This window comes from Platichthys flesus, chromosome 19 (assembly GCF_949316205.1).
Source record: "Platichthys flesus chromosome 19, fPlaFle2.1, whole genome shotgun sequence".
Lineage (NCBI taxonomy): Eukaryota > Metazoa > Chordata > Actinopteri > Pleuronectiformes > Pleuronectidae > Platichthys > Platichthys flesus.
In genome coordinates, this window is record NC_084963.1 from 13094691 (window position 1) to 13117443 (window position 22753).

A 22753-nucleotide genomic window follows, 5' to 3' on the forward strand; every position below is an offset into this window, starting at 1 on the left:
AAAGCTACTGTCAAGCTTCAAATTTCCTATTTTCTGAACATCATTTATTTTTCTGAAATATTCTATGGATGTCAAGTAGATTAAATGCAACAGCCATCACAGTAGAATGAACAGAAACTACCCCATCACAGAAGAAGGTGGTGTGTGTTGCCCCCTAGTGGTGGCACACTGGTAGCACCATGGTACTATGGACTGCTGCTGCTAAACCCTATAACTTACACAAATCAATATTCTTATCATTGATAATAGATTTTCTAATTGATTGATCAACATTACTTCAGTTATGCACTTTACTTGAGTACTTTAACCATGACCAGTTCAACCTTTTCTCCTACAAGTATACCCTTTTACATGCAAATTATATACAACAGATCATACAAATATCATCCAAAAAAATGCAATATGAGGTGATCTGAATTTCCCACGGGATTAATAAAGTATCAATCTATCTATCTATCTATCTATGTTATATATTATATTGTAAAAATAAAAATATGCTGTTAAAAATCGTCTAATTTTAGCTGTATCGATCATATCATTAAATGCTGCTATCTTGCTAATGCTTTCTTGCTAAATATGATTTTGTACAGAGGACCAACTTTTCAATAGTAGAGTTACATCCTATACTACTGAGTTATGGATCTAAATCTATTTTTATTCTTTTGCACTTATCTGAAAGCTCTTCTGAAATTATTTTTTCGAAGAATGTCATTGCGCTTTCCATTGATTCCTATGTATGTCTGCTCGGTGCTTTAGTCCCTGTTGTATTTATGTTTTTTAAATTAATTTGCTGTCGATATTGACCAGGCACAGTAAGTACTTCATGACAATGTGTGGTTAGTGGTCAAATAAAGGAGAAATAGAAATACACAAATAAATAAACTTAGATATGAATACTCCTTCTCAACAAAGTTACATTGTGGGACAAGTAGTATCTGGCCAGTGTCTTTGGAACCAGATCACAGACTGACCCAGTACTTGTACTTTCTCTGATGTCGACTCCACTGACCAACTTTAACAACGCAACATTAAATCTCTGGACTCTTCCTCCAGGTGTAGATGCAGCATCATCATACGCAGCGGATGAATCATTAAATTAAAAAAAAAAATGTAAACACTTAATAATAATATATTGAGATATGACTGAGACAGTGGTGTCGGTGTCCGGGCTCCCTCCGCAGCGCCCTCGGCAGGTGAACAGGTGCACTACACGGATAACCCTGGTCCCCATAGAGACAGGCTCCCACAAACAGCGCTGCCCGTCAGAGCCGCTGCTCCTCGGCCTCTGTCAGCGGCAGCCTCGGTGCCACTCCACCCGGACATGGTTCATTCCCTCGAGAGCGGCCTTCCCGAGCGGTTGCCAGTGAGATTGTACGTTTTTGTGTCATTACTATTGGATTAGCTCGCATCAAGCCGCGGGTTTATCCTGCGAGGCCGGAGATTTGCGCCTCAGGGGCGGGGAGGAGTCCTCCGTTATTCCACCTCCGTTATTCCACCGTCAGCTGAGGAGCGCAGGGCCGGTATGTCGGCGTGTTAACATCGCAGTCACCTCGAGGCAGGACTCCATGAGCTGGTAGAGGTGAGTCTTTGTCTAATATCAGGTGTGTGTGTGTGTCTGCGGGTCAGAGAGCTAACACACACACACACACGGTTCATCTCCGGCCATCCATTGGTCACCCTCCACTGAGGCAGGCGAGGAAATAACCACCAGCAGCAGCAGCTAGCAAAGATGGGTGTTATTGTTAGCATTAATTAGCTAGCTCTCCTAGAGAACATCTGCTTGTTCAATGCATTAACAGCCTAGCAGCTAATAACTGCACCAGGGTGTGATTCAAAAGGGCACATGCATAGATGTATGGTAGTAACATATGAATAGTGACAGTAGAGACACCTGCAGCACCAGCAGGTTGGACCCGTGCAGATAGCCCCTCTGTGTGCAGTGTTTTCTGGGATGAGCAGAGCAGGTGGTGTCTGTCAGGGAGCCTGGCCCCTTCTCTGCTTGTTGTTCTTTAGATCTACTGTGTGATGTCATGGCCCTGGTTGGGTCTGGCATTAATGTTTCTTTGTCTCCTCCGTTGTGCAGGATGGATGTGGAGGTGAGTGCTGGCAGGGACAGCACCTGGAGGAGGGCAGCAGCAGCATCCGCAGCAGCAGATGATGATGATGGAGGAGGAGGAGGAGGAGGACGAGGAGGCATGGAGGCTCAGATCGTACCACTGGAGCTCTATGACTCTGCCAGGGCCAAAATAGAAGCAAATCTCCGCTGGTTGTTTGCCAAAGCCTATGGTATCGGTAAGGCTTGCTCTCTATGTTTATCTTGCACCATTGAGTCTCTGAAAGGGGCCTGTTTCTTTCACAGTATGATTTCATTTGTTTTATTTCATGTATTAGAGCAACCATCTACTGTACATGAACTGAACCACATCAGCAGCTTCATGTATGTGTTACAGCCAAATTGTATTTATGCCGTCTAGTCCCTGCACTGTAGTAGCATGAACAGTTTACTTAATACAAATCATGCTAATTAAACTCAAATTTCATTTCCTGCCAGTGCCTGGAGAGCAGGGAAAACCACACACATTCATGAAGCGGATGAGTTTAGCACAGGACAAAATTTATGCTGCGACTAATGATTATATCCATTATGGACAAATCAAAGAACATTCTGTCTATTAATCAATAAATCGTTCGATCAATAAATGTCAGAAAACAGTGAAAGAAATACCCAGTATTTATTATTATTATTAAATCAAAGATACTCTGTTTACGCAATGACAAAAATATGATCAAATTCTCATTTAAGAGGCAGTTTTTTCTTGAAAAATAGTTGCTGTTTAATTTGCTCTCAACCAACAAATCAATTTATCGACTGATTGCTGCAGCTTTGAATGAAATAACAGAACCTTTCCAGTTCATTGCAGTATTTGAATGAGTAGAGAAAGTGCTAATTAGCAGGTTAATTGATAAATTATGTTTTTTCATTTCTTATAATCATTATTTGGTGGTATAACTAGCAAGAAATGCTTTAGTCCTATTCCCAGTTTCCGTAAACCTCCTAGGACTTTACATATCTGGCCTCAGTATCATTATGGTTAGATGATGACTGTCTTGACAACAGCCACACTCAATAACTATATGCCATATGTAAATGTGTGCATCTGCTCTAGTCTCATGAAAGTGAATGTTTTATTTTATTAGAGTGTATATATGTAGTAGTCTTTCTTTATGGCGAGAGGGCCCACCACTATTAAAACATAGCAATAATCCCTACAGTCACCATCAGCTATTAATAAATAAAACATTTCAATAGATAATTAAGTTGAATGCAATAAATGAAGCTATGAATAATGTCATTTTGAGATGATGTTATCATTAAATGGTTTATATCAGTATTATTAAAAAAAACAATAATTATTAACTGTATCTTCACCTCCAGTTCTCACTTCATATGATGTCAATCTTACTATGTACAACGATGGATTCATAGGTTGTTTTAGTTTTTAACTGCAATGTTGTGTGTAAGCAAAGTTCCCTGAGGAAAAGATGCTTACATCTCAAGAGCATAGCAGCACTCCAGACCTCGGAGATTGTGAGTGAAGGCTTAGGTCGACATCTCTTCATCATTTATACTCAGGTCACTGGGCTTGCCAGCTCTGATGAGCTCTGCTAAAACATAAAAAACTAGAGCTGCGAAGCTGCACTGTCTGGGCCTGAGCACTTGCAATCTCTGGACCTGATGTAGCCACAGGGAGGGTGGACAGGGATCGGGCAAAACATCTCTGCGTCACGCCCGTTTTGCAATCCGTGGGAAGTATAAACTTGTGAATTCGAAAGCAGATCGGACAATGTACAGTGGTCTGATAATAGGTTTTAATGCAATGCACAGTGGAGTTAAAAAAAAAGTTGTGATTCATGGCGAAATCAGTCGGTGACACTATGACCCTGAGTCAACATTGGAATATGGAGCTGTACAGGGCAGGACTTTGATCATAGGTGAGAGTTTTGGTGCTTTTAATCTCCATAGAGTTAAGATGACTCTAATTGAATTTAAAGTTGATCATATGAAAGCTCTGGGGGCTGTTGTTACACACATGTAGTTTAAGGGACTTCGAACAAAGTACACTGAAGTTACAGCAATTTTGTGTGTCATGACGACACGTTGAGATTTGAGGCCCCGCCCCTAAAAAATGTTTCCCGCCCGGTCATGATACACGTGTGCACAACTTTTTGTGGAGATTTTGCCACTGCTGTTTCTAATTGCTCCAGAATACGTACATTTTCACCAGGCCTGATGCTGAATAATCAAATGAAAAGCGATTGGTGATGATCGCTGATGATGATTGAGTAGGCTGTGAGGAAATGTCTGGGAAGGACTCACTGAATGTGGGTTTTTGTGTCACTCGCTGACTCCTCCTTGGGACGTGTGAACAGGACGTCAGCTTTGCTATTCATGCAGGCCTGGGGGGGTCTCCCTGATTCTACCATCCTTATGAACAATAATGATGAGACATTTGGAAAGAGACACAGTGAGAAAGTCCTTCAGTAAAGGAAAAGCCTTTGTCATCATAGCCAGACATAAACTCTACTTTAAGTCTTTCCATCACTGCAGGGAGATACAGATATCCTGTGCTGCAGGCAATGACTCAGGAAATGGACTGGTTCAAAATCCTGTTATTCAGAGTTCGTCTTGTGTGGTGGGATAAATAGTAACCAAGCCAAGAGATAAAACAAAGATTTCAAATAGATATAAGAAAAAACTTTCACAAATATAACAAATCTGACAACCAGTAATGCACCATATCAGCATGACCAAGCAACTGATGCCTTCTCATGCCCAGTGTCAGTTCCTCTGTGACGCTGTAATGTTCTAGGACAGACATCAGACACCGATAATAAACATTAAACAATTACCCTTTCCTTATCAAGCTTCCTGCTTCCCATAATCTCATTGGCTCCTCCTGTCATCACTGTGCCAGGAACAGTAAAGAACCCGATGTGACTTGACATCAGTCTAATCTACTTTTCTTGGTTAATGCCACTGATGAGTCAAACGTTTTCCTGCTAACGTTGTGTATGGCTGTAACCAGCAGTTATATTCAATATCATTATTGTTATTAATCCTCCGATTACTTTCTTAATTGACCCACAACAAGTAAGAGAATTGTGAGCTTAAGATGGCAACCTCATGTTGCTTGTTTTGTTCAACCAATAGTCTGAAACCCAAAGGGATTTAGTTTAGGATGAATAAAGAAAAGCAGCTAAGTGGAAAGTTAGAAATGTAAAATCTTAAAATGGAGCTTTGCTTATCAGGGAAGTTGCTTACTCACCCCCAGTTAAATGATTAATTGATTAGATAACAAATTATTTCAGTTGTAATGTTGCTGAAATTACAAATTATACATAAAATCCTACATTCCGAAGTATTATCTCCTTATGACTATAATCAATCAAATAGGACTCCAGCTAATGGCTGTTATGATTATAGGTTAATCTGTCAATTATTTGTGTCAGTTACAGTTTCATTCTCACATTGCTTCTAGGCAATAACACCAAATGATGTTCAGTTTACTATCACTTACGACAACACAAAATTCACACAGTTGAGAAGATTGCTATTTTTCCTTGAAAAATCACCAAAACAATAAATCTGTTATTGCAATAGTGTTGAACGACAAATTGTTTCAGCTGTAGGTCCAGCTTTTTATCTATCAATAGCAATTTCGATACCACAACTCAGAGTATCTGCTGATACAGAGTACCTGTTCCAGTCCACCTTCACATGGGACTTTTTTTGAGCAGCAGCAACAGTGGCCTCTGCAGCCAAAAGAAAAAAATCATTACTGATTTGCAGGTGCATCAAATTATTTGTGGCTGCGAGCAGTCAAGAGTAGTGGAAGAAGGATAACCCCTCGAAGCTAGGAGCTAATATATTGAAAACTATCTGCCATGATGTCCGCTTACTGAAAATGTTGAGCTAGCTTGTTCTTATAGCTTGGCGAAGTCCAGGTGGTGTGTGACGTCTGCCTGTGTGTTATCAAAAATGATTTTGAAATGTTTCTTTAAAATCTGGGTACTTTACTGCATGGAAGTCATTGCACTAATTGTTATGTGGGTTAACACAAGGCCAGGGACTTCAGGATTATCTCCCGCTCTACCACAGTTAAGTGAACGTACTATGGGATAACGTAAACACATCATTTTATCCTGACGATACAGTGACAGTGCATTTTCTTGGCCAATACCCATTCATACCACTTAGTGAGTTGTTGACGCCAGTACGCATCAGGTGTATCTGACCGGTGCATCCTACTCACGCTAAAGCTGGCTTACTTTGTGTTATCACCACAGTGATGTAGTGCCAAGGCAGACGTGGACTTTTGGTTTTGGGCAGGAAAAAATATTTTGGTTGCATACTGCAGGTTGTGAAACTGCATTACAGCTAACTACCTGGAATCTATTAGTTCAGAGATTAGAAAACAGTATCTCCCATTGTAGTGGAGAGTGTCAGTGTGAAGGTCAGAAGAACCAAAACACGCTTATTAGATTAGAGTGCAAACCAAGCAACACGGCAGTGCTGGGAGGACTCTAATTGTCTGTGTGTGCTGGAGTGAAAGTCAGAGCCAGTCACATGTTTAAGTGTTTAATGGGATTGGATCGAAAGGCTGAGTCCTTGTTCACAACACAGCCTGGTTGTTTAGACTCATGCCAGTTGGACTAATGGCCTTCGGGGAAGCATTGCAATGATTTCTAAATGTTGTTACTAGAAACTAAGAGCAGTTTCAGTTCAACAAAGGTCTGACTAGAGGAATCATGTTTTTCCACATTTTCAAGTTTGCATTTGAGACATTTTGAATCGAAAAATGTTACAAATAAAAATATTAGAGACCAGTAGTGGTGAACTGGATTACGCTTCTTATTTTGCACAACTTCAAGGAAACTAGTTGTAATAAAAGTTGTGTCTTAATGATAATTGTGCAATGCTCCTAACTCATGAAGTATTGGTTAACATTATTTTTTCATAAACACAAAATACTCAAATATTTTGAATTAAAATTACTTAGTTTCAAGATATTTATTGAGCAGAACATTTTAATGTTCGAAAAAGTTTTAATACAAATTGTGTTTGTGGAAAATTTTTGTATCCTAACTATGTCAAGCATATCTTTGGAAAATCTGTTATTGCAATTTCTTTTTACTTACGTAGCATATACACCGATATAGATATATCTGTAATTAGCTAATGTTGGCTCCTGCTATATTGTAGGATGTAAATAATACCTGCAATAATAATATTTCCAAATAACTTCTTTAATTGTGTGTGGTTATAAAACATAGTGCCACAACTCAAACAGTACTAAGCTGAAGAACTGGGCGATCCATAAGAGACTTTAAATTGTTTCAGCATGGTCAGACTTTCAAGTGTCACCACAGGCTTCATCAGCTTAAAGGCTGTGTTTTCTCAACATACTGTCTTCGGCAGGATTCTCCATTAAGCCTTCTTACTGGAGAGAATGGTTGTGTCTTTCCCCAGCAATGCCCAGAGTCTGACAGCACTTCCTCTACTGTCAGCAAGATCCCTGCTGATCTATCTGACCTCGTGTCCAACAGAATAGGCACAATAACTTTCTCCAAACCCCTCCTCTTGATTTACCCACATGCACACCCGGGTGGGCTTTAACGCTCGGATCGGCTGGATAATAAATATCTAAGGAGTATTATAAACGGGGATTACAGAAGCGCTCCTGCCTCCCCCCTCTGCTGTTCTCTACCCCACACACACACACACACACACACACACACACACACAACCACCTCCTGATGTCAGTGACCATAAAACGACCCAATGAGCAGGCCTCTGTAATGAAATGGGACAGCAACCCAGCCCCCACCTCCGGCCAAGCTGGCATTCCCCCCGCCACCGTCTCCACGGCAACCAGGAAGGAAGAGGGGACACTGTGGGACAGCTGAGACTGAGGACGTGTCAGGGTGAAGAGTGTTTAGTTAAGAAAGGGGCTGGTGGGGGGCTTGTGAGATTTGTTTTTGTGGAGAGAAACACGATTGAGAAGAGAGAAGTGGAGGGTGGCTGTGTGAAGTATTTCTCACATGATCTGGGATTCAGGAACATATGGGCGCAACAGAGAGTGAGAGAGACACTGTAGGTTCACAGTCTGATGAGAAAGACACAGCCGAGGTCTTCGCAGTGGGCTGTACTAATCTGAACCTGCCTTGTTTGTGAGAGTGAGAGATTGCTTGTTTGCCACTAATCATTCATTTTGTGCTTTTTATCTTAGTCATCATGACAGTGAATATTGTGGTTACCGCACCTCAGCTTTGATGCTTTTAAAGTAGTTAAATATTGATGCGCGAATCATTGATCACCAGCTGTTCTCGTTTTCCTAGTTTTGATCTGACTCATTATCACGACCTCTGCCAGTCACGTTGTGTTTCCACCCCTGTTTGTCTGTTTGTCTGTTTGTAAGCAAGATACTTCAAAAAACAACAGGACAGCTTTCCAGAAAACTTGGTGGAAAGATACAGTACACGGCTGAGGGAAGAACCCATAAAAATTGGATGCAGATCCAGATAAGAGGGCAACCTTCTTGGGCATATTATTTGTTAAAACTGCACTCTGATACCACGCTCCTCATAGTTGGAATAAACTTCAGGACTCAATTATACTAGATATTTTTTTTAACCTTAGAACAGTTAAGGTTTTTGGTAAAGGAAGTTTTAGTTGATGAATGCTCCTGGTTTTCTTGCTGTGGCTATCTAATACCTTTTTTAAGAAATGTTTACTCCTCTGTATTCTAACCTTTACTTGTTTATGTAAATGCAGGACACCATTGTAAACAAGAGCTCTGGTCTTAATTGGTTTATACCCTGTCTAAATGAAATATATCTATCTATCTATCTATCTATTAAACTGCGTGTGTACACAACCTAAGGTTAAATCGTGGTTGAGAAAGCTGCTCAGCCCAATCTAATGGATATGTCCAAGGATCTAGCTGCCTATTCGGCATTGCTCTATTGTCAAAGGAGCAGTTCATCATTTTGGGAAAATGCTTATTCACTTTGTGCTGAGAGTTAGATGAGACGATCGATACTACTCTGCTTGCCAGAGCCAGAAGGTCAGAAAATGTCGATGTACTCCTTTAAGACATGTTTACTAAGAGAGCATGTGCCTATACCACTACAATTCATGTGGACAGTAAAACGGTTGGTGTGATAGACAGAAGTACTAATGTATTAATAAAACCCAGGGTGGAAAAATTACAAATTTAGTTCATATTGATAATTAATGTAAGAAATAATCCTGTACTTCCTTTTATTTTCTTTCGTTCCTCACCTGAAAACGTACATAACATAACCAACTCACTCAATAACTCATGCACCAGTCTCTTTATTTTCTTTCTGAATCTTCCCTGAAAGCACTGGAAGCTAGATTTCGTGAGTGCTTGAGACCTTAGCTCTGGATTAACATGTCCAACTCATATAAAAATAGCTGCCCCATGTCTGTGTCCATGAACACCAGGCAGGCTGGGACAGCACCATCAGCTTAAGTATCCCCGCTAAGTCCTGTTAGCTCATTGGCTTCAGGCCTGATGTCCACCTATCAGCCCACATTGCTACCTGGCACACTGTTGAACTGTCGACTTTGTCTCAGTGCTTTCCTCCTGCGCTGGTTTTCTTCTTAGACTGTCTAATACCTTCACAGTCTGTGTCCTGGAAGCTTCTCTGTTACATCACATTGTGATGCATTGCTGGACACGTGCAGAACCTGTTTGCGTGTGGATGCACATGATGTGATTTGTGGCTTAATAGAACTATAGATAGAAAAGCAACTCACTGTCTAACCCAGTCTCATCAACCAGGCTTAAAAAGATTTCATTAGTTTGACATGTTTATGATCTTTCCTCTTTCTAGACAACGTCCCTGCAGACCAGCGAAACCCCTTCTACACCGACCAGTATGAGCAGGAACATATCAAGCCCCCCATCATCCGCCTGCTGCTGTCTGGAGAGCTCTACTGCCGCGTGTGTGGGCTCATCCTGCACGCTGAGCAGGCTGCCTCGCTCCAGAGCCACCAGTCTGTCATCCAGGCCCTGTCCAGGAAAGGCCTCTATGTCCTGGAGGCTGACAACACCCCCGTTTCGGATCTGGACCTCAGCTCTGCTCCCTTAAAGATGGTGGATATCTCTTAAATAACCTTTTGTCTAGTTATATACCAAAATTGATATTGAGTGAATTACACATTAACAAAGGAAACAGGATCTGCTGGCCAATGCTTTCATACTTTCCCCCCAATCTCTTAATAGATCAGTTTTAAATCTGATTAGAGAACATTGCTCAAAAAGTAATAGATGCAGTTTTTCAGAAAATGTTGAATCATAAATAAGGCATTTGCAGATTAACTGTTCTGCTCACGTCCTCGTTGGTAACGGGATCTGTGTATGAAATGCCCTGGAGTCTTCTGCAGAATTTAATTTCAGGTGAAACTGAACCCATTTAAAAAAAACAACATTATTACAGGTTAATATGACTTTGCTTTCCAGAGCCAAATGCCTAGTGAGCCACGAGTATTTAAATATATAATTAATCTGTGGATGTGACTGTTTTGAAGGTTTTAGAGTGTGTATCTAAAATATTCATGAAGCAAAATATTCAATGACTCAGTTCATATGAATATACAGTAAACCCACTGTCTCAACGTATTAGTCGTATCTAATATCTAATAGTTGTTAAAACACAAAAGGTAACTACCTGCCCAAGAAGCAGTGGCTCGTTGTCCCTCATAGTAAAAATGAGTGTAAAGTTTGCTCTAGGCTACTTAGCTTTGTATCAAGCTCAATAGGAGACATTGAAGAGGCTCTCAGACTGTCATAGTCACATATAATAGATATGTGAAAAACAACCTATGAATCGACTTATCGTCCAACTGTCACAGTGATTGGTAATTAGTTGTTGATATTCCAGGGTGTGCCTATCATTTTGAAGTAAAGGGAATCAATGTGTCACGCGCACAGCAAAAACACACACACGACATTTTACACAGCTCTGGCTCAACCCTGGCCTTTTAGAAGCAACTGAAACAGCGTGTGTGAAACTAAATAAGGACAGCAATTGTATCATGTGTAGGCTGGTAAGGATTTTGCTATTAGACCTCCACACGTTTCAGTCTCAAAACTCAGCCCTGTTTCCATGGCGACTCAGAGCAAAGTACTACCTTACCACAATTATTTTAGGCAATATATTCTCCTATGAACAGAGCACGGATTTTAACACATTAGAGCTACTTCTCAAGTGACTATCATTACATTTGCGACATTGCGATATAACCCACAATCTGTGTTTTTCCCAGAGCTCCCACATCCACCTCATTGACGCCCTGATGATGGCCTACATGGTGGAGATGATCAGCATAGAGAAGGTTGTGTCCAGTGTCAAGCGCTTCTCGAACTTCAGTGCCTCTAAGGAGCTCCCTTTTGATATGGAAGACGCAATGCTGTTCTGGATCAACAAGGTAAAAACCAAACCACCATTGATGTTTTAATGGTAGTGTTTGTTCATTCTTTTGTATTGCTGTTGACTCACGGTGTCTCTGCCACTTCAGGTGAACATAAAGATGAGGGAGATCACAGAGAAAGAGCTGAAGATGAAGCAACATCTGCTGGAGTCGTCCAGTCATCAGAAGGTAAGACCCTTGTGCCTCGATTTATTCCCCTTGTTTCACACTCTCTTTGTTTTGTCTCTTTGTCCCTTTTTCCTAAAGCATTCTCTTTGTTTAACACTGTCTTTCTTGAGTAATGTTGTTGCCTTTGTCTGTTGTTCCTCTGGCTGTCTTATACACAAGCATCCTCTAAGCTCCTGGTGCATTAGCTGTCAGATATGTCGTTTTTTGTCATTATAATCCAAACATTCCATGGATTATGATGTGATGAGCACCTCGTATCACCTTTTGAAAACAGATTCAAAAGTGTTCTCATCTCTCAAGTGTGGACACCCTGAGTCAGGGGTTTTCAAAGTCTGCGCCTCTGCCCACTCACTCAATAGATTTTCTATCTCACTTTCATTTCGAGGATCGTTTTCTAAATCCTGGAACTTCTGCCGCCTTAATTTGAGGTCATTGGGGCATTTTAACAGGAACTATGGTATTGCCATGAAATCGTACTTATTGAAAGCAATTAAACCTCCAGTCTCTTAATTTGCCTGCTCACTAAATATTCTTAACACTTTCTGTCTAACCCTCTCTAGTCGTTAAGATCAGATCTGTCCCCATGGTAACAGGGGATAATCTGATTCCTTGTCTCTGTTTCTCACCCTTGTCTGCTACTGTCCCTGTTTGTGTCTCCCACCTTAATTCTATTCCTTCCTGTCTCTAGTCTCCCTCCAAATGGTACTGGAAGCTTGTACCAGTAAGTGCAACTGCTAGCGATCTCTTGTGTGAACGTATGCGTGTCTTTGTGAGGTGTGTGTGTGTCTACGTGTGTTGGTGTGTATGATGCGTGTCTGATCAGATAGAACAGAGGAGCCCTTAAAAAATAATAATGACTAATTTGACAGATAGGAAAACAAAGACATGGATCAAAACCAATTTTACAGAGAAACCAGTGATGTTCAAATTGAAGATGTCACAGTGCCCCATGGTGGCAAAGGAAGGAACAGCACGCTCCCAACCGCTTTTCTCCTCTGCGTGTTTGTTTTTATTTTGCATGAAACCCTTTAGTAATTTCTTCTTCAATTTCCATGTGAGCTTTTGCATCTAACATCTTCAAACACATCCACATCCACTTTTCCTTTCAACACTTCTTCTGCTGTCCACCGGGAAAAGCTACATGGCACTTTAACTCACTGTCACCATCACGCAACATGTGTGGAGCCAAGTGATAAAATTGCTCAAGTCCATTCAACCGGCCCCCGGCTCTTCTCATTTCATTAATTTCCTCCCACTCTTTTCTTTCTTCCCTCACCAGCCTGTATTGCACGTTCTGGTCCATTGTGTATCAGAGCCTGTGGAGTTCTTTTCTATGGGAAAGTACCAACCATTGACCCCTTCCTTTATTTATTCCTGACCTTTACTGTTTTTGCATTTTTAACCATTTATTACATGCACAAGCGATGAAAGCCATCTCAGTGTTGTATCTGGTTTGCACTACACAATATCCACCTGATAATTACATCAGTCCTCTATGCCCAAAAGTGAGCACTTATGGCTCAACAATGATCATTTTATTCTGTAGTGTATAGTAATGGACACATCTGGGAAACTTCACATCATGGCACAGTGGCCCCAGGGACATACTTCCTGAAGAACCTGTGGTCTGTCATGTCTCACGGCCAAGTCAGCAGAATCTATGACTCAGTATTCGGACACAATGACTTCAGTTTAAGACAAGACATTTGTGCTGTCTGAACCTGGCAATATGTTTCATATTACTACGTGAAAGTGATTAATAATCTTGCCAGCGGAGTGAGACACAAACATTATCAATGTAAACGATTGAATTTTAGTGTTTTAGTGTTTAGTGTTACACAATCTGATACAGATATTTAAATATCATCAAAAGCTTTTACAGACAGCCGCTCAATAAGAATAATGACCTTGAGAATAATAAGTCTAATGGAAACTGATATTTCCAAATATAACATGAGAAATGGTGTGTTTGTGTGACAAGTGAGCCTGTGACTCAGTGTTCTGATCTTATGAATTTGTGTACTATATGTAAAGTCGGGCTCTCGCTTGCTGTGTAGGTGCGATACCGCAGAGATCACCTGTCAGGTCGGTCACTTCAGCACTTCCCCCTGCTGGACGACCTGTTGAAGGACGTGTGTGACGGAACAGCTCTGCTGGCTGTGATCCACTTCTATTGCCCGGAACTCATCAGACTCGAAGGTATGGTAACATAGGGTGACTGAATCCACTGAAGAAAAAGATAGTTGCCTAAGGTTGTATGATTTGTTTGTCAGTCTGATGTTTTGGGAAATATATTTATATGTACACTTGCCAAGTGAAATAATTAGATTAACACAACAAACTGGTTAGAAAAAAGCTCTTGATCTGCCTACTACAATTACCCTATGCAGTATTACCCTGATAGTAATGAACCTTGTTATCCTGTTCTGTGCAGATATCTGTCTGAAGGAGGTTCCTTCCATAGCAGACAGCTTGTACAACATCGAGTTGCTGCGGGAGTTTTCTAACGAGTACCTGAGCAAATGCTTCTACCTGAAGCCCGAAGACATGTTGTATTCTCCACCGGTCCTGAAGGTAAGCCCAAAAACTGTTTACAGCCAGAAATACATTTAAAAGCAGGCTCCAATGACACTGTCCTATTGTCCCATCAATCTGGTTTCCTGACAGAATAACATGATGGTCTTTATTGCTGAGCTGTTCTGGTGGTTTGAGAGCGTGAAGCCAGACTTTGTACAGCCCAGGGACCTTCACGAAATCAGAGACGGTAAAACACACTCACAGAAATACACTTTTCCTTTTTGTGAACACTATCAATAACCCGTAATGGTTTTATATCTGTTCTACACTTTTTCTAGTGAGATTGTTGCTGCAGCCTAAAGCTTCTCGATCCCACACACCCATCTCCAACGTCACAAAACGGAGTTTCCTGACGTCATCCAACTCTGCTGATGTCTTGTCCATGCCCCAGAGCTCTGACCTCAGGTATTACACAGTAACTGTTTCCTGTAACACCACACAGAGAGTTTTACTTTCAACCCACAGGTTGACCATTTCATATACTGTAGTTGTTTTTCACATAACAGTTCTGAGAAATATCTCATGTATGAATATGACAAAAACCAAGTGCACTTATCGTAGCATCTTCCCATATATTTTAATTGTGAAACCTCACTACAATTGTTATAATGGATACATACGACTAGAGTAATGTTATCAGAAAACCTTTCACGATATTATCATTTTTTCCTAGATTCCAGCAGCTAAATTCAAACCTGATTTAATCTAAAAACTTAAGCATCTGACTTTTTCTTACAGCTCTTTACCAGGCACTTCAAGCTCCACTCAATCTTTACTGCCCTTGAGACAGAGACAACAGAAGGTGCTTGAGGAGAGCACTTCAGGTAATACTAAATACTTACTCTGTGCAGAGTCAGATCCATTAAGTCACAAAGAAAGTTATTCAAGCAGAGAAAAGGGAGAGGAAAGAATAAACATTGGAATTTTTTTTTGTAGGTGATCTTCATGCTCCTCATGTGACGTGTGTCATTGTATCTTTCTTAGTTTACCTCCGACTTGTTCATTTAACCATTTAACTGGAATATTTTGAATTGTAACTCTAAACTGTTAAATCATTTTTTAATATTCTGTCTAAGTAGTTGCAACTTCAAATGTTGCACGTTTGAGAATTCCCTTTTCTGATATGGATCCTGTTTTCTGTGGTTAGTGCTGAGAAATAGGTCCTCCTCTATGGCTCGTGCAGATGGGCCACATCAGGGCTCAGTATCGGCCTGGCAAGAGAGGAGGCAGAGGTGAGCAGCGGGATTACAGCCTTTACAGTTTCTGTTTCCATGATTCATTACACTTAGCTCATCTAATCTGTATTCCTTCCTCTGTTCTTGACCAGGCCTTTATCGCAGCAAGTGCCCTATGCCCTGCATTATCCCATGGAGGATGACGCCGACAGTATCAGCCTTGCTCGCTCCATCAGCAAAGACAGCTTGGCCTCGAACATCATGAGCATTACCCCGAAACACATGCTGGGGTCAGGCCCTCGTCTGTCTCACCACAGACTCAGTGGTCAGAGCCTTCTGAGTCACATACGCATAGAGGACGAAGAGGAGGAAATAGAAGAGGAGGAACTTGTCGCTGTGATCCACCCCTATGCATTTTCTCGACATCGGCTTGGCAGTGACATGGAACAAGATGAGCTAGAAATCCAGGATGCAACCTCCACCTCAAAGATTTCTAACCCTCATTGCTCTCCTCGCCCTGACCCTGGTTGTTTTACTTCGGACCATCAGGCAGACAGCTACTACCTGGAGCCTTTGATGCCTGCCATCTCCAAGCCAGCGAAAGAGAAGAGCATCAGCCTGAACAAGCAGGAAGAAAGTGGTGAGGGTCGCTGTAGAGCAGCGGCTGCAAGGAAAGCGGCCACCATTGTCTCGAAAACCTCACAGAGAATGTCCCCTGGCGCTGAGTCTAACAGAAGAACCTTTACATTACCTGTTGCAGAGTCAGTGCCTACCTGCCTCAGGCCGCCCACTGAGGGTTCATTAGGCAATTCTCCGCCCGGAAAACAACAGTCCCAAGGATTTTTCCTTCATCTGTCGCCGGAGCACCACAGTTCTTTCTCCAATACACTTGAGGTGGGATACGACTCTGACTCAGACATTGCAGATCTTGAGGAAGATGAGGAGGACGATGATCCGATAGAGAAAACAAGAGAAGTGATGAAGAGAGGAAAGGGAAAATATTTATATGAGGGGGAGGTGTGTGAATTTGGTGAGGGCGAGTCAGCCAAGTTGAGAGAAGACTTGAAGGTGAGTGAGCGGGATGATAAGGAAGGCGGCAGTGGACGCTCGAGCCCTTGCCTCAGCACCGCATCCTGGGCAAGCAGCTGCAGTGCTTCGGGCAGCGCCAGTGTCAAGATGACCAGCTTCGCAGAGAGAAAGCTCCTGAAACTTGGCCTCCGGGATGGATTTTCTAGTACCAGTAGCTCCCAGAAGACCACCCCTGATGGCTCTGAGAACAACCCCTGCCCTCCCTGGCAACTGAAGACTGACTGCACCTCCAGTTGGCTTGGGAAGGAGCCTGGTTCTGGGTTGGGGAATAATATGATGGGGAGCCTCCCAGTAGTGCCTTCAGAACTGCTGCAACTTCACATGCAGCTAGAAGAACAAAGACGTGCAATCGAATATCAGAAGAAGAAGATGGAGACCCTGTCAGCACGGCAGAGACTAAAGCTAGGGAAAGCTGCTTTCTTGAACATCGTCAAGAAGGGTGGAGGCAAAAGTGAGACACTTCCTTTGCCCCTGAAACACTCCCAGGAATCTGAAACAGCTGCTTATAGGAATAAAGTGAAGTCCCTGTCCAGCAGGGATGACTCTTGTCTGGATAAGCTGAAGGTCCAAGCAAAGATGGGCCATCAAGAGGGAGCACACATGAACAGAGTCAACAAGCTGAGCACCCTGTCTCAAAATAATGGGGCTGATCCTGGCTGCCCTGAGTATTCCCGCTCCATAGATCTTCTCAATGACGCGATTAGTTCCATTCAGCAGCAGATGATGCAGCTCTCCTTACAGCAGGACCTGCTGATGAAGCACAGTGTGGCCTCACCTCCAGAACGAGTAGAATCTGTAGCTAGCCCCACCCCCACAACCCCCACAACCCCCACAACGACACAAACAACATCCACCACCTCTACCTCAGAGTCCAAATCTTTTGCAGTCCACTTTGTAGATATCGGTGGCGGCAGTTCTCTCCCTGTAGGCCGACCTCCAAAGCTTAGCTCCAGCCGCAGCAAAGCCTTAGAGAGAAAACAGAATAAAGAGAACAGCAAGCTGGCCTCTATAGTGGCCTCTAATACTGAGTCCCCAGAGTGCACTCCGTCTCCTAGTGAAAGTCCATGTGGAGACAAGGCTTCTATGGAGAGCTCCAGGTTAGAGAGAAACATTCAGAGAAAGAGCACCTTCAGAGTCCATGGCTTAGCTGAAGAAGGATTCGGGCGCCTGCAAGAACAACCCCAGTCCCAGGACCCACCAGTCATCTCCGGTACAACTGTATCTGCCTCACAGGCGGCAGATCCAGAAGAAGTTGACAACTCAGGAAAAGGGGCTTTGGCTGGAGACGAGAGCACCAGGGTCAAAGGTCAACTGATTGAGGTCGACCTGTCAGAGCTTATTGATACACTGGAGGACGGCAATCCAGGTGGCACAGACTGCACAGCAGAGGGCGAGCAGAATATTGGGCTGGGCTTCTTCTTTAAGGTAAAATTGAGATGTTTAGCATTTTGTGATATGGCACCATCAAGGGCACATCAATGACATGGAGAGTAGCGTCTGAGAAACACAGTGAGTGAGTGAATACATGTCATTTATCTACCAGGATGAGGAGAAGGCAGAAGATGAAATGGCAAAGCGTCGCGCTCACTTCCTCCTCAAACAGCAGCGCAAAGCTGAAGAGGCGAGACTACGCAAACTACAACAAGAAGCCGACAGTGAGCTCAAACGTGATGAGATACGGTACTATTTTCTTTTCACACACTCATACACTTATTATAGAGTTAAAGGTTTGTGTGTGTGTCATGCCGTGAAAATCTGATTGGGTTCAACTCTCCATCCTGCTCTTCAAGGCGGAAGGCGGAAGAGGACCGCGTGCGTAAGGACGAAGAGAAGGCGCGGCGAGAGCTAATTAAACAAGAATACCTGCAGAGGAAGCAGGAGTCCCTGATGGAAGAGCAGGGTCAAGGTCAGGTCAAGCCCCGTCCAAGGATGAAGTCCCGCAGGAGCAGGCCGAAATCCCTCCACCGTGAAGAGTACAACAGCCTCTCCAAAGGATACACCACACGTAAGGACACCCTAGGTACTTGAACAGCATCTATGTTTCGTCTAGTGTTGTCCATTTTGTCTTGTTGTCATGTTGTTTGTGTACAACATAGACTGTATATAAAGATGGACGACATGACAGCTCCCCAAAAGTGAAGTTATGTCCTCTTGATTGCCACCTAGTGACTGGCTGATGTATTGGTCATAAACCCCTGGTCACCACTATGTTTTCATTTTTTTATAAAAATGGGGTTAAACGTCAAGTGGAGAAGCGTCTTCCATCTTCAAAATACAGCCTGCGGTTGAGAATAGTTTGTTGTATGATATGATTTGCTGTTGTGTGAGTGTGTGTATTTTCAGTTAACCTCACTCATGTAAATGTTGTCAAGCACTGAGTGTGTGCGTGTGTTGTGCAGGTAATTCTCTGAAGGTGTCCATGTTGATCAAAGCCCAGGGCTCAGCAGCAGGCTGCGGGGGAGGTGAACCTTCTATCCTGCTCTGCATGATGTGATATGAGCCAAACACATCCCACTAAAATCCCTGGACTGGAAAAGACCAGACTTTATACAGTAGCTGGTTCAGAATATATTATGATTTCTGTCCCTTGTTTGAATCATAGGGTTGTAGGCTGTTTGTATTTAGAGTAACGTTACATTATTTATTTGAATTCCTGCTTGCATATGGAAATAGAACAGTGGGGGAATCGGGCAAACAACCATTAGGGCTCTAAGTCCATCTGTCATTTTCAGCCGATCTGAGCTGCAGTCATCGAGGATCGACGCTCTCTTTGGCGACGGAGACAGACAGTGTGATATCCGGAGGGGCAGAGCCGCAGAGGTGAGGATTCCCAAGTTGTGTGAAAAGTCAAGAGATGATAGACTCGTCCAGTTTGCCTATCATAGTAGCAATTTCATTGACCTATATGTCTGTGCTTCAGGGCTGCTTCTGTTTGCTCTGTGGAGTCATTCCCGATGCTGAGCAGAGCATCCAGCAGGAACATGGAGAGGGACTGGGAGAACGGCTCCATAGCCTCCTCCATCATGTCCACCGAGTACAACGGTGAGCGGAGATGTAGAAAAAGCTTTTCATTTATTGATACTATCACCTAAAAATTATTTGAGAATAAAAGTGTCAGGACAAAGTTAAACTCAAAACATACTTTTGATCATTTTGGTGAAATGTGCTTTTTCGTATTTTTTGCTGAGAGGTAGATGAAAAGACCCCATTATTGATTGATCAAATCTGTAAATATGAAATCAGAGCCATCAGCCAATCAGAGTATAGTTTTGGGATATGCCCTGGAAACTGAACCTTTGTCTTATTAACGATGCTACCAAGCTTCTAGTCCAGAACCTTCCGGACTTGCAGACCTTTGTTATACGTAAAGTAATGTCCTTTTGGTTTTAGGTGATGCATGAAGCACATTTAGATTCAACCCATGAGGTCGCTGTAGCCAACCCAGCTTCCAGACTTATGCTCATCTAAGATAGCTAAGCTCAAGCCCCATACTTTATTTACAGATATGAGATATGTGGTATCAATCTTCAAATCCCGCTAGATTTCCGAAACAATTCCTTTCAACACCTACAGACTGACTTTAACACATTTCTGTATCTCTCTCTTGTTTGTAAAAGGTCCTAAACTCTTCAAGGAGCCGAGCTCTAAGTCCAACAAGCCAATCATCATCAATGCCATCGCTCACTGCTGCCTGGCTGGAAAGGTTAATGAGGGCCAGAAGAATGTTATTCTGGAGGTCAGTGTCATCACTTGAAGTTCAATTGTTTATAGCTATTAGTAAACTTTGTGTCATTTGTAGAGAAAGTTAAAAAAAACGGTTTAATCTATTATTCTCACAGTAACATTTCCCTTCCTGTTCGATGCTGAATCGGGTCTCATGTCTGTTTCACAGGAGCTGGAAAAGTGCGACGCCAACCACCTGATCATCCTCTTCCGTGACGGCGGGTGCCAGTTCCGCGCCATTTACTCATACTCCCCAGACACAGAGGAGATCGTCAAGTTCACCGGCACCGGGCCGCGCAACATTAGCCGGAAGATGATTGACAAGGTCTATAAATACAGCTCCGACCGCAAGCAGTTCACTGCCATCCCGACCAAGAGCGTGTCGGTCAGCGTGGACGCTCTGACTATCCACAACCACCTCTGGCAGATCAAGAGACCAGGGAGCGCACGGAGGAAGTGAGAGGGAAAAGAAACCCTGATTTCCAGCTTCTGTTTATTTACATGCGTTGGGCCGGACCCAATAATCCTGGAGATGATTGACATGCGATCATGTTAGATGGAGGGCGTGGATGTCAGTGTGTGGCAGTGCAAGAGTGTGAACCACCTGCCAATTGAATGCACTCCATTATTTTTTTTATTTATTTTATTTTTTGCATTTCTCCTGCTTGTCACACTGATTTGATTTGTTGGGACGTCCTACAGTGACTAGGCAGTGTTCATGATGGATTCTTATGTAGCAGCGAAGAGGAGATGGACCATGGAGTCGAATACTGCTGAATACTACTGACAAAAGCTAACACACACTAATACCAAGTGCGACTACAGACAGGCAGTGTTGAACAGTCACTCGACAATATACCGTAACGTTTGCTATTTCAGCTCGGCAAAAAATGTACACCTTCAGCTGTGATTATTATGAATCCGGGTTCGACATACTGAGCTCCCGTTTGCTCACCAGTAACTTCTACTGGTCAATGCTTTTCTGAAAGTAAAATAACTTTTTCTATGTAAGTATGGGATGGATGTTAGTGAGTGGTCACGTCCAGTGTTGTTTTTCTATTTTAGTGTGTTTGAGGAGGTGTGCGAGTATTTGTGTTAGGGAAGTGGGTGGGGGGGGGGGGGGGGAGGGGGGAAGCGATGACGTCTGTGCATCCATCTCTGAATGTTTACCCTCATTTATGCTTTAAAACTGTCATGAAACAGAACGATGGAGCAAAGCAACAAGACAACTTCTGTTTCTGTCTCGGGACCTGCTGTTACGTTTTTGTGGAGGAGAGATTACGTCTTTCGAGAGGAGGGTTTATTGTACCAGTATTTATTCCACACAGGAAGCGCTTTTCGAGACTCAGTGCATTATACTTCATCAGTAGTGCATTATATATCCGCACCCACACGAGTCATCTGAGATCCCTGACTGGCTCGTATTGCTGAACCAAAATGAACTGAGCTATGCCACTGAGCCGTTCGCTGCTCATTAACAGCTCACAGGATTATGGTGGGCCTTATATTTCAATGTAGCTTCTGGCATTGTACACTAGTAATATCCCTGTGATGACTGTCAGCGGCTGGTATACTGTCGGGGGGGGGGGGGGGGGGGGGAATTGCACAATACTTGATATTTGTTTGCTGCATTTGTACATTCTTGAGTAGTATTTTTTGTACTTTATGTACAAGTTATGTTTACTAAAAAGCAGGCACTATTTTGAGGTTTATTCTTTCACAGGCTGTTATCAGAGACGTTATCAGACTTATTTCCTTGTGTTATGTTGTTTATTTATTTTGAAGAAATATAATAAAGTGCAACTAGGTATGTTTTCTTGCTAAAGTTGTCCTGGTCTGTCTGGATCTTTATGTTTCCAATATGTTCATCTGTTACTCACAACTTCTTTCTAAGGAAGAGGGAGTGAAACACTTACAATAACAATATGTCGGCCGATATATTTACTAAAAAGAAACACCAGTACAAATACAACCAAATATATAGCACTTATATTAAGAGAATAAAATGTTTTCTTATGTAAAATGTAAACATGATAAATTATATTGATAACAATATGGCTCTTTTCGGACGTTATTAGCGACCAAGTGATAAATCAATCGAGGTCAAAGTTTTTGAGTGTCATCTGCCTTCCTGTTTCACTCCTCTTCCTGTGCACTCTGTTTCTCTGCTGCTGTCTTTCCTCTCTCTCCTCTGGATCATAAAGACTAAATAGTGTTTTTATGAAAGGTTGTTTAATTTTTTGTGTGTCGATGTGACACTTAACGTTAAAAGTCCTCACAGAAAATAGGTACTTTGAGGAACTCTAAATTCAGAATATAAAATCATTGCTCAAAATTATGACTCAGATTTCTGCACTGAGCGTTTTAAGTGTTCGGCCTTGATTGCCTTCCTGAGTGAGTCTGGTACACTCTGTTCACTTCTCCCTGGTACCTGTGGATCACTTTGGGTTGAGTCATGGTTTGCATTATCTTTCCTTCCGGCTGCTGTTTCTCTTTG

The 22753-nt window shown here is 42.5% G+C and overlaps 1 protein-coding gene across 6 annotated transcripts; it reads left to right on the forward strand.

Annotated features, from left to right (window-relative positions):
• Positions 1–1204: 1204 nt before the first annotated feature.
• camsap1a (calmodulin regulated spectrin-associated protein 1a) lies at positions 1205–21367 on the forward strand. Of its 6 annotated transcripts, none has more exons than XM_062413247.1 (20): positions 1205–1579; positions 2084–2292; positions 9925–10187; positions 11360–11521; positions 11612–11692; positions 12381–12413; positions 13750–13891; positions 14127–14266; positions 14360–14456; positions 14548–14674; positions 15008–15093; positions 15417–15501; positions 15597–17958; positions 18077–18213; positions 18324–18553; positions 18933–18995; positions 19266–19353; positions 19454–19575; positions 20151–20269; positions 20426–21367. In XM_062413247.1, exons 2-20 carry the CDS (start codon positions 2085–2087, stop codon positions 20714–20716), a joined length of 4836 nt encoding a protein of 1611 aa, XP_062269231.1. In that variant the 5' UTR covers positions 1205–1579; position 2084; the 3' UTR covers positions 20717–21367. The 6 variants fall into 6 exon arrangements, with proteins under 6 accessions (XP_062269231.1, XP_062269232.1, XP_062269234.1 ...); XM_062413248.1 differs by having other exon boundaries at positions 18324–18538; XM_062413250.1 differs by lacking the exon at positions 18933–18995.
• The last annotated feature ends 1386 nt before the right edge of the window (positions 21368–22753 follow it).

Coding starts and splice junctions, on each gene's coding strand:
- camsap1a (XM_062413247.1), top strand. CDS start 2,085: ATGGATGTGGAGGTGAGTGCTGGCAGGGACAGCACCTGGAGGAGGGCA. Junction 14,267..14,359: donor ATTCTCCACCGGTCCTGAAG/GTAAGCCCAAAA, acceptor GTTTCCTGACAG/AATAACATGATGGTCTTTAT. Junction 15,094..15,416: donor GCTTGAGGAGAGCACTTCAG/GTAATACTAAAT, acceptor TTCTGTGGTTAG/TGCTGAGAAATAGGTCCTCC.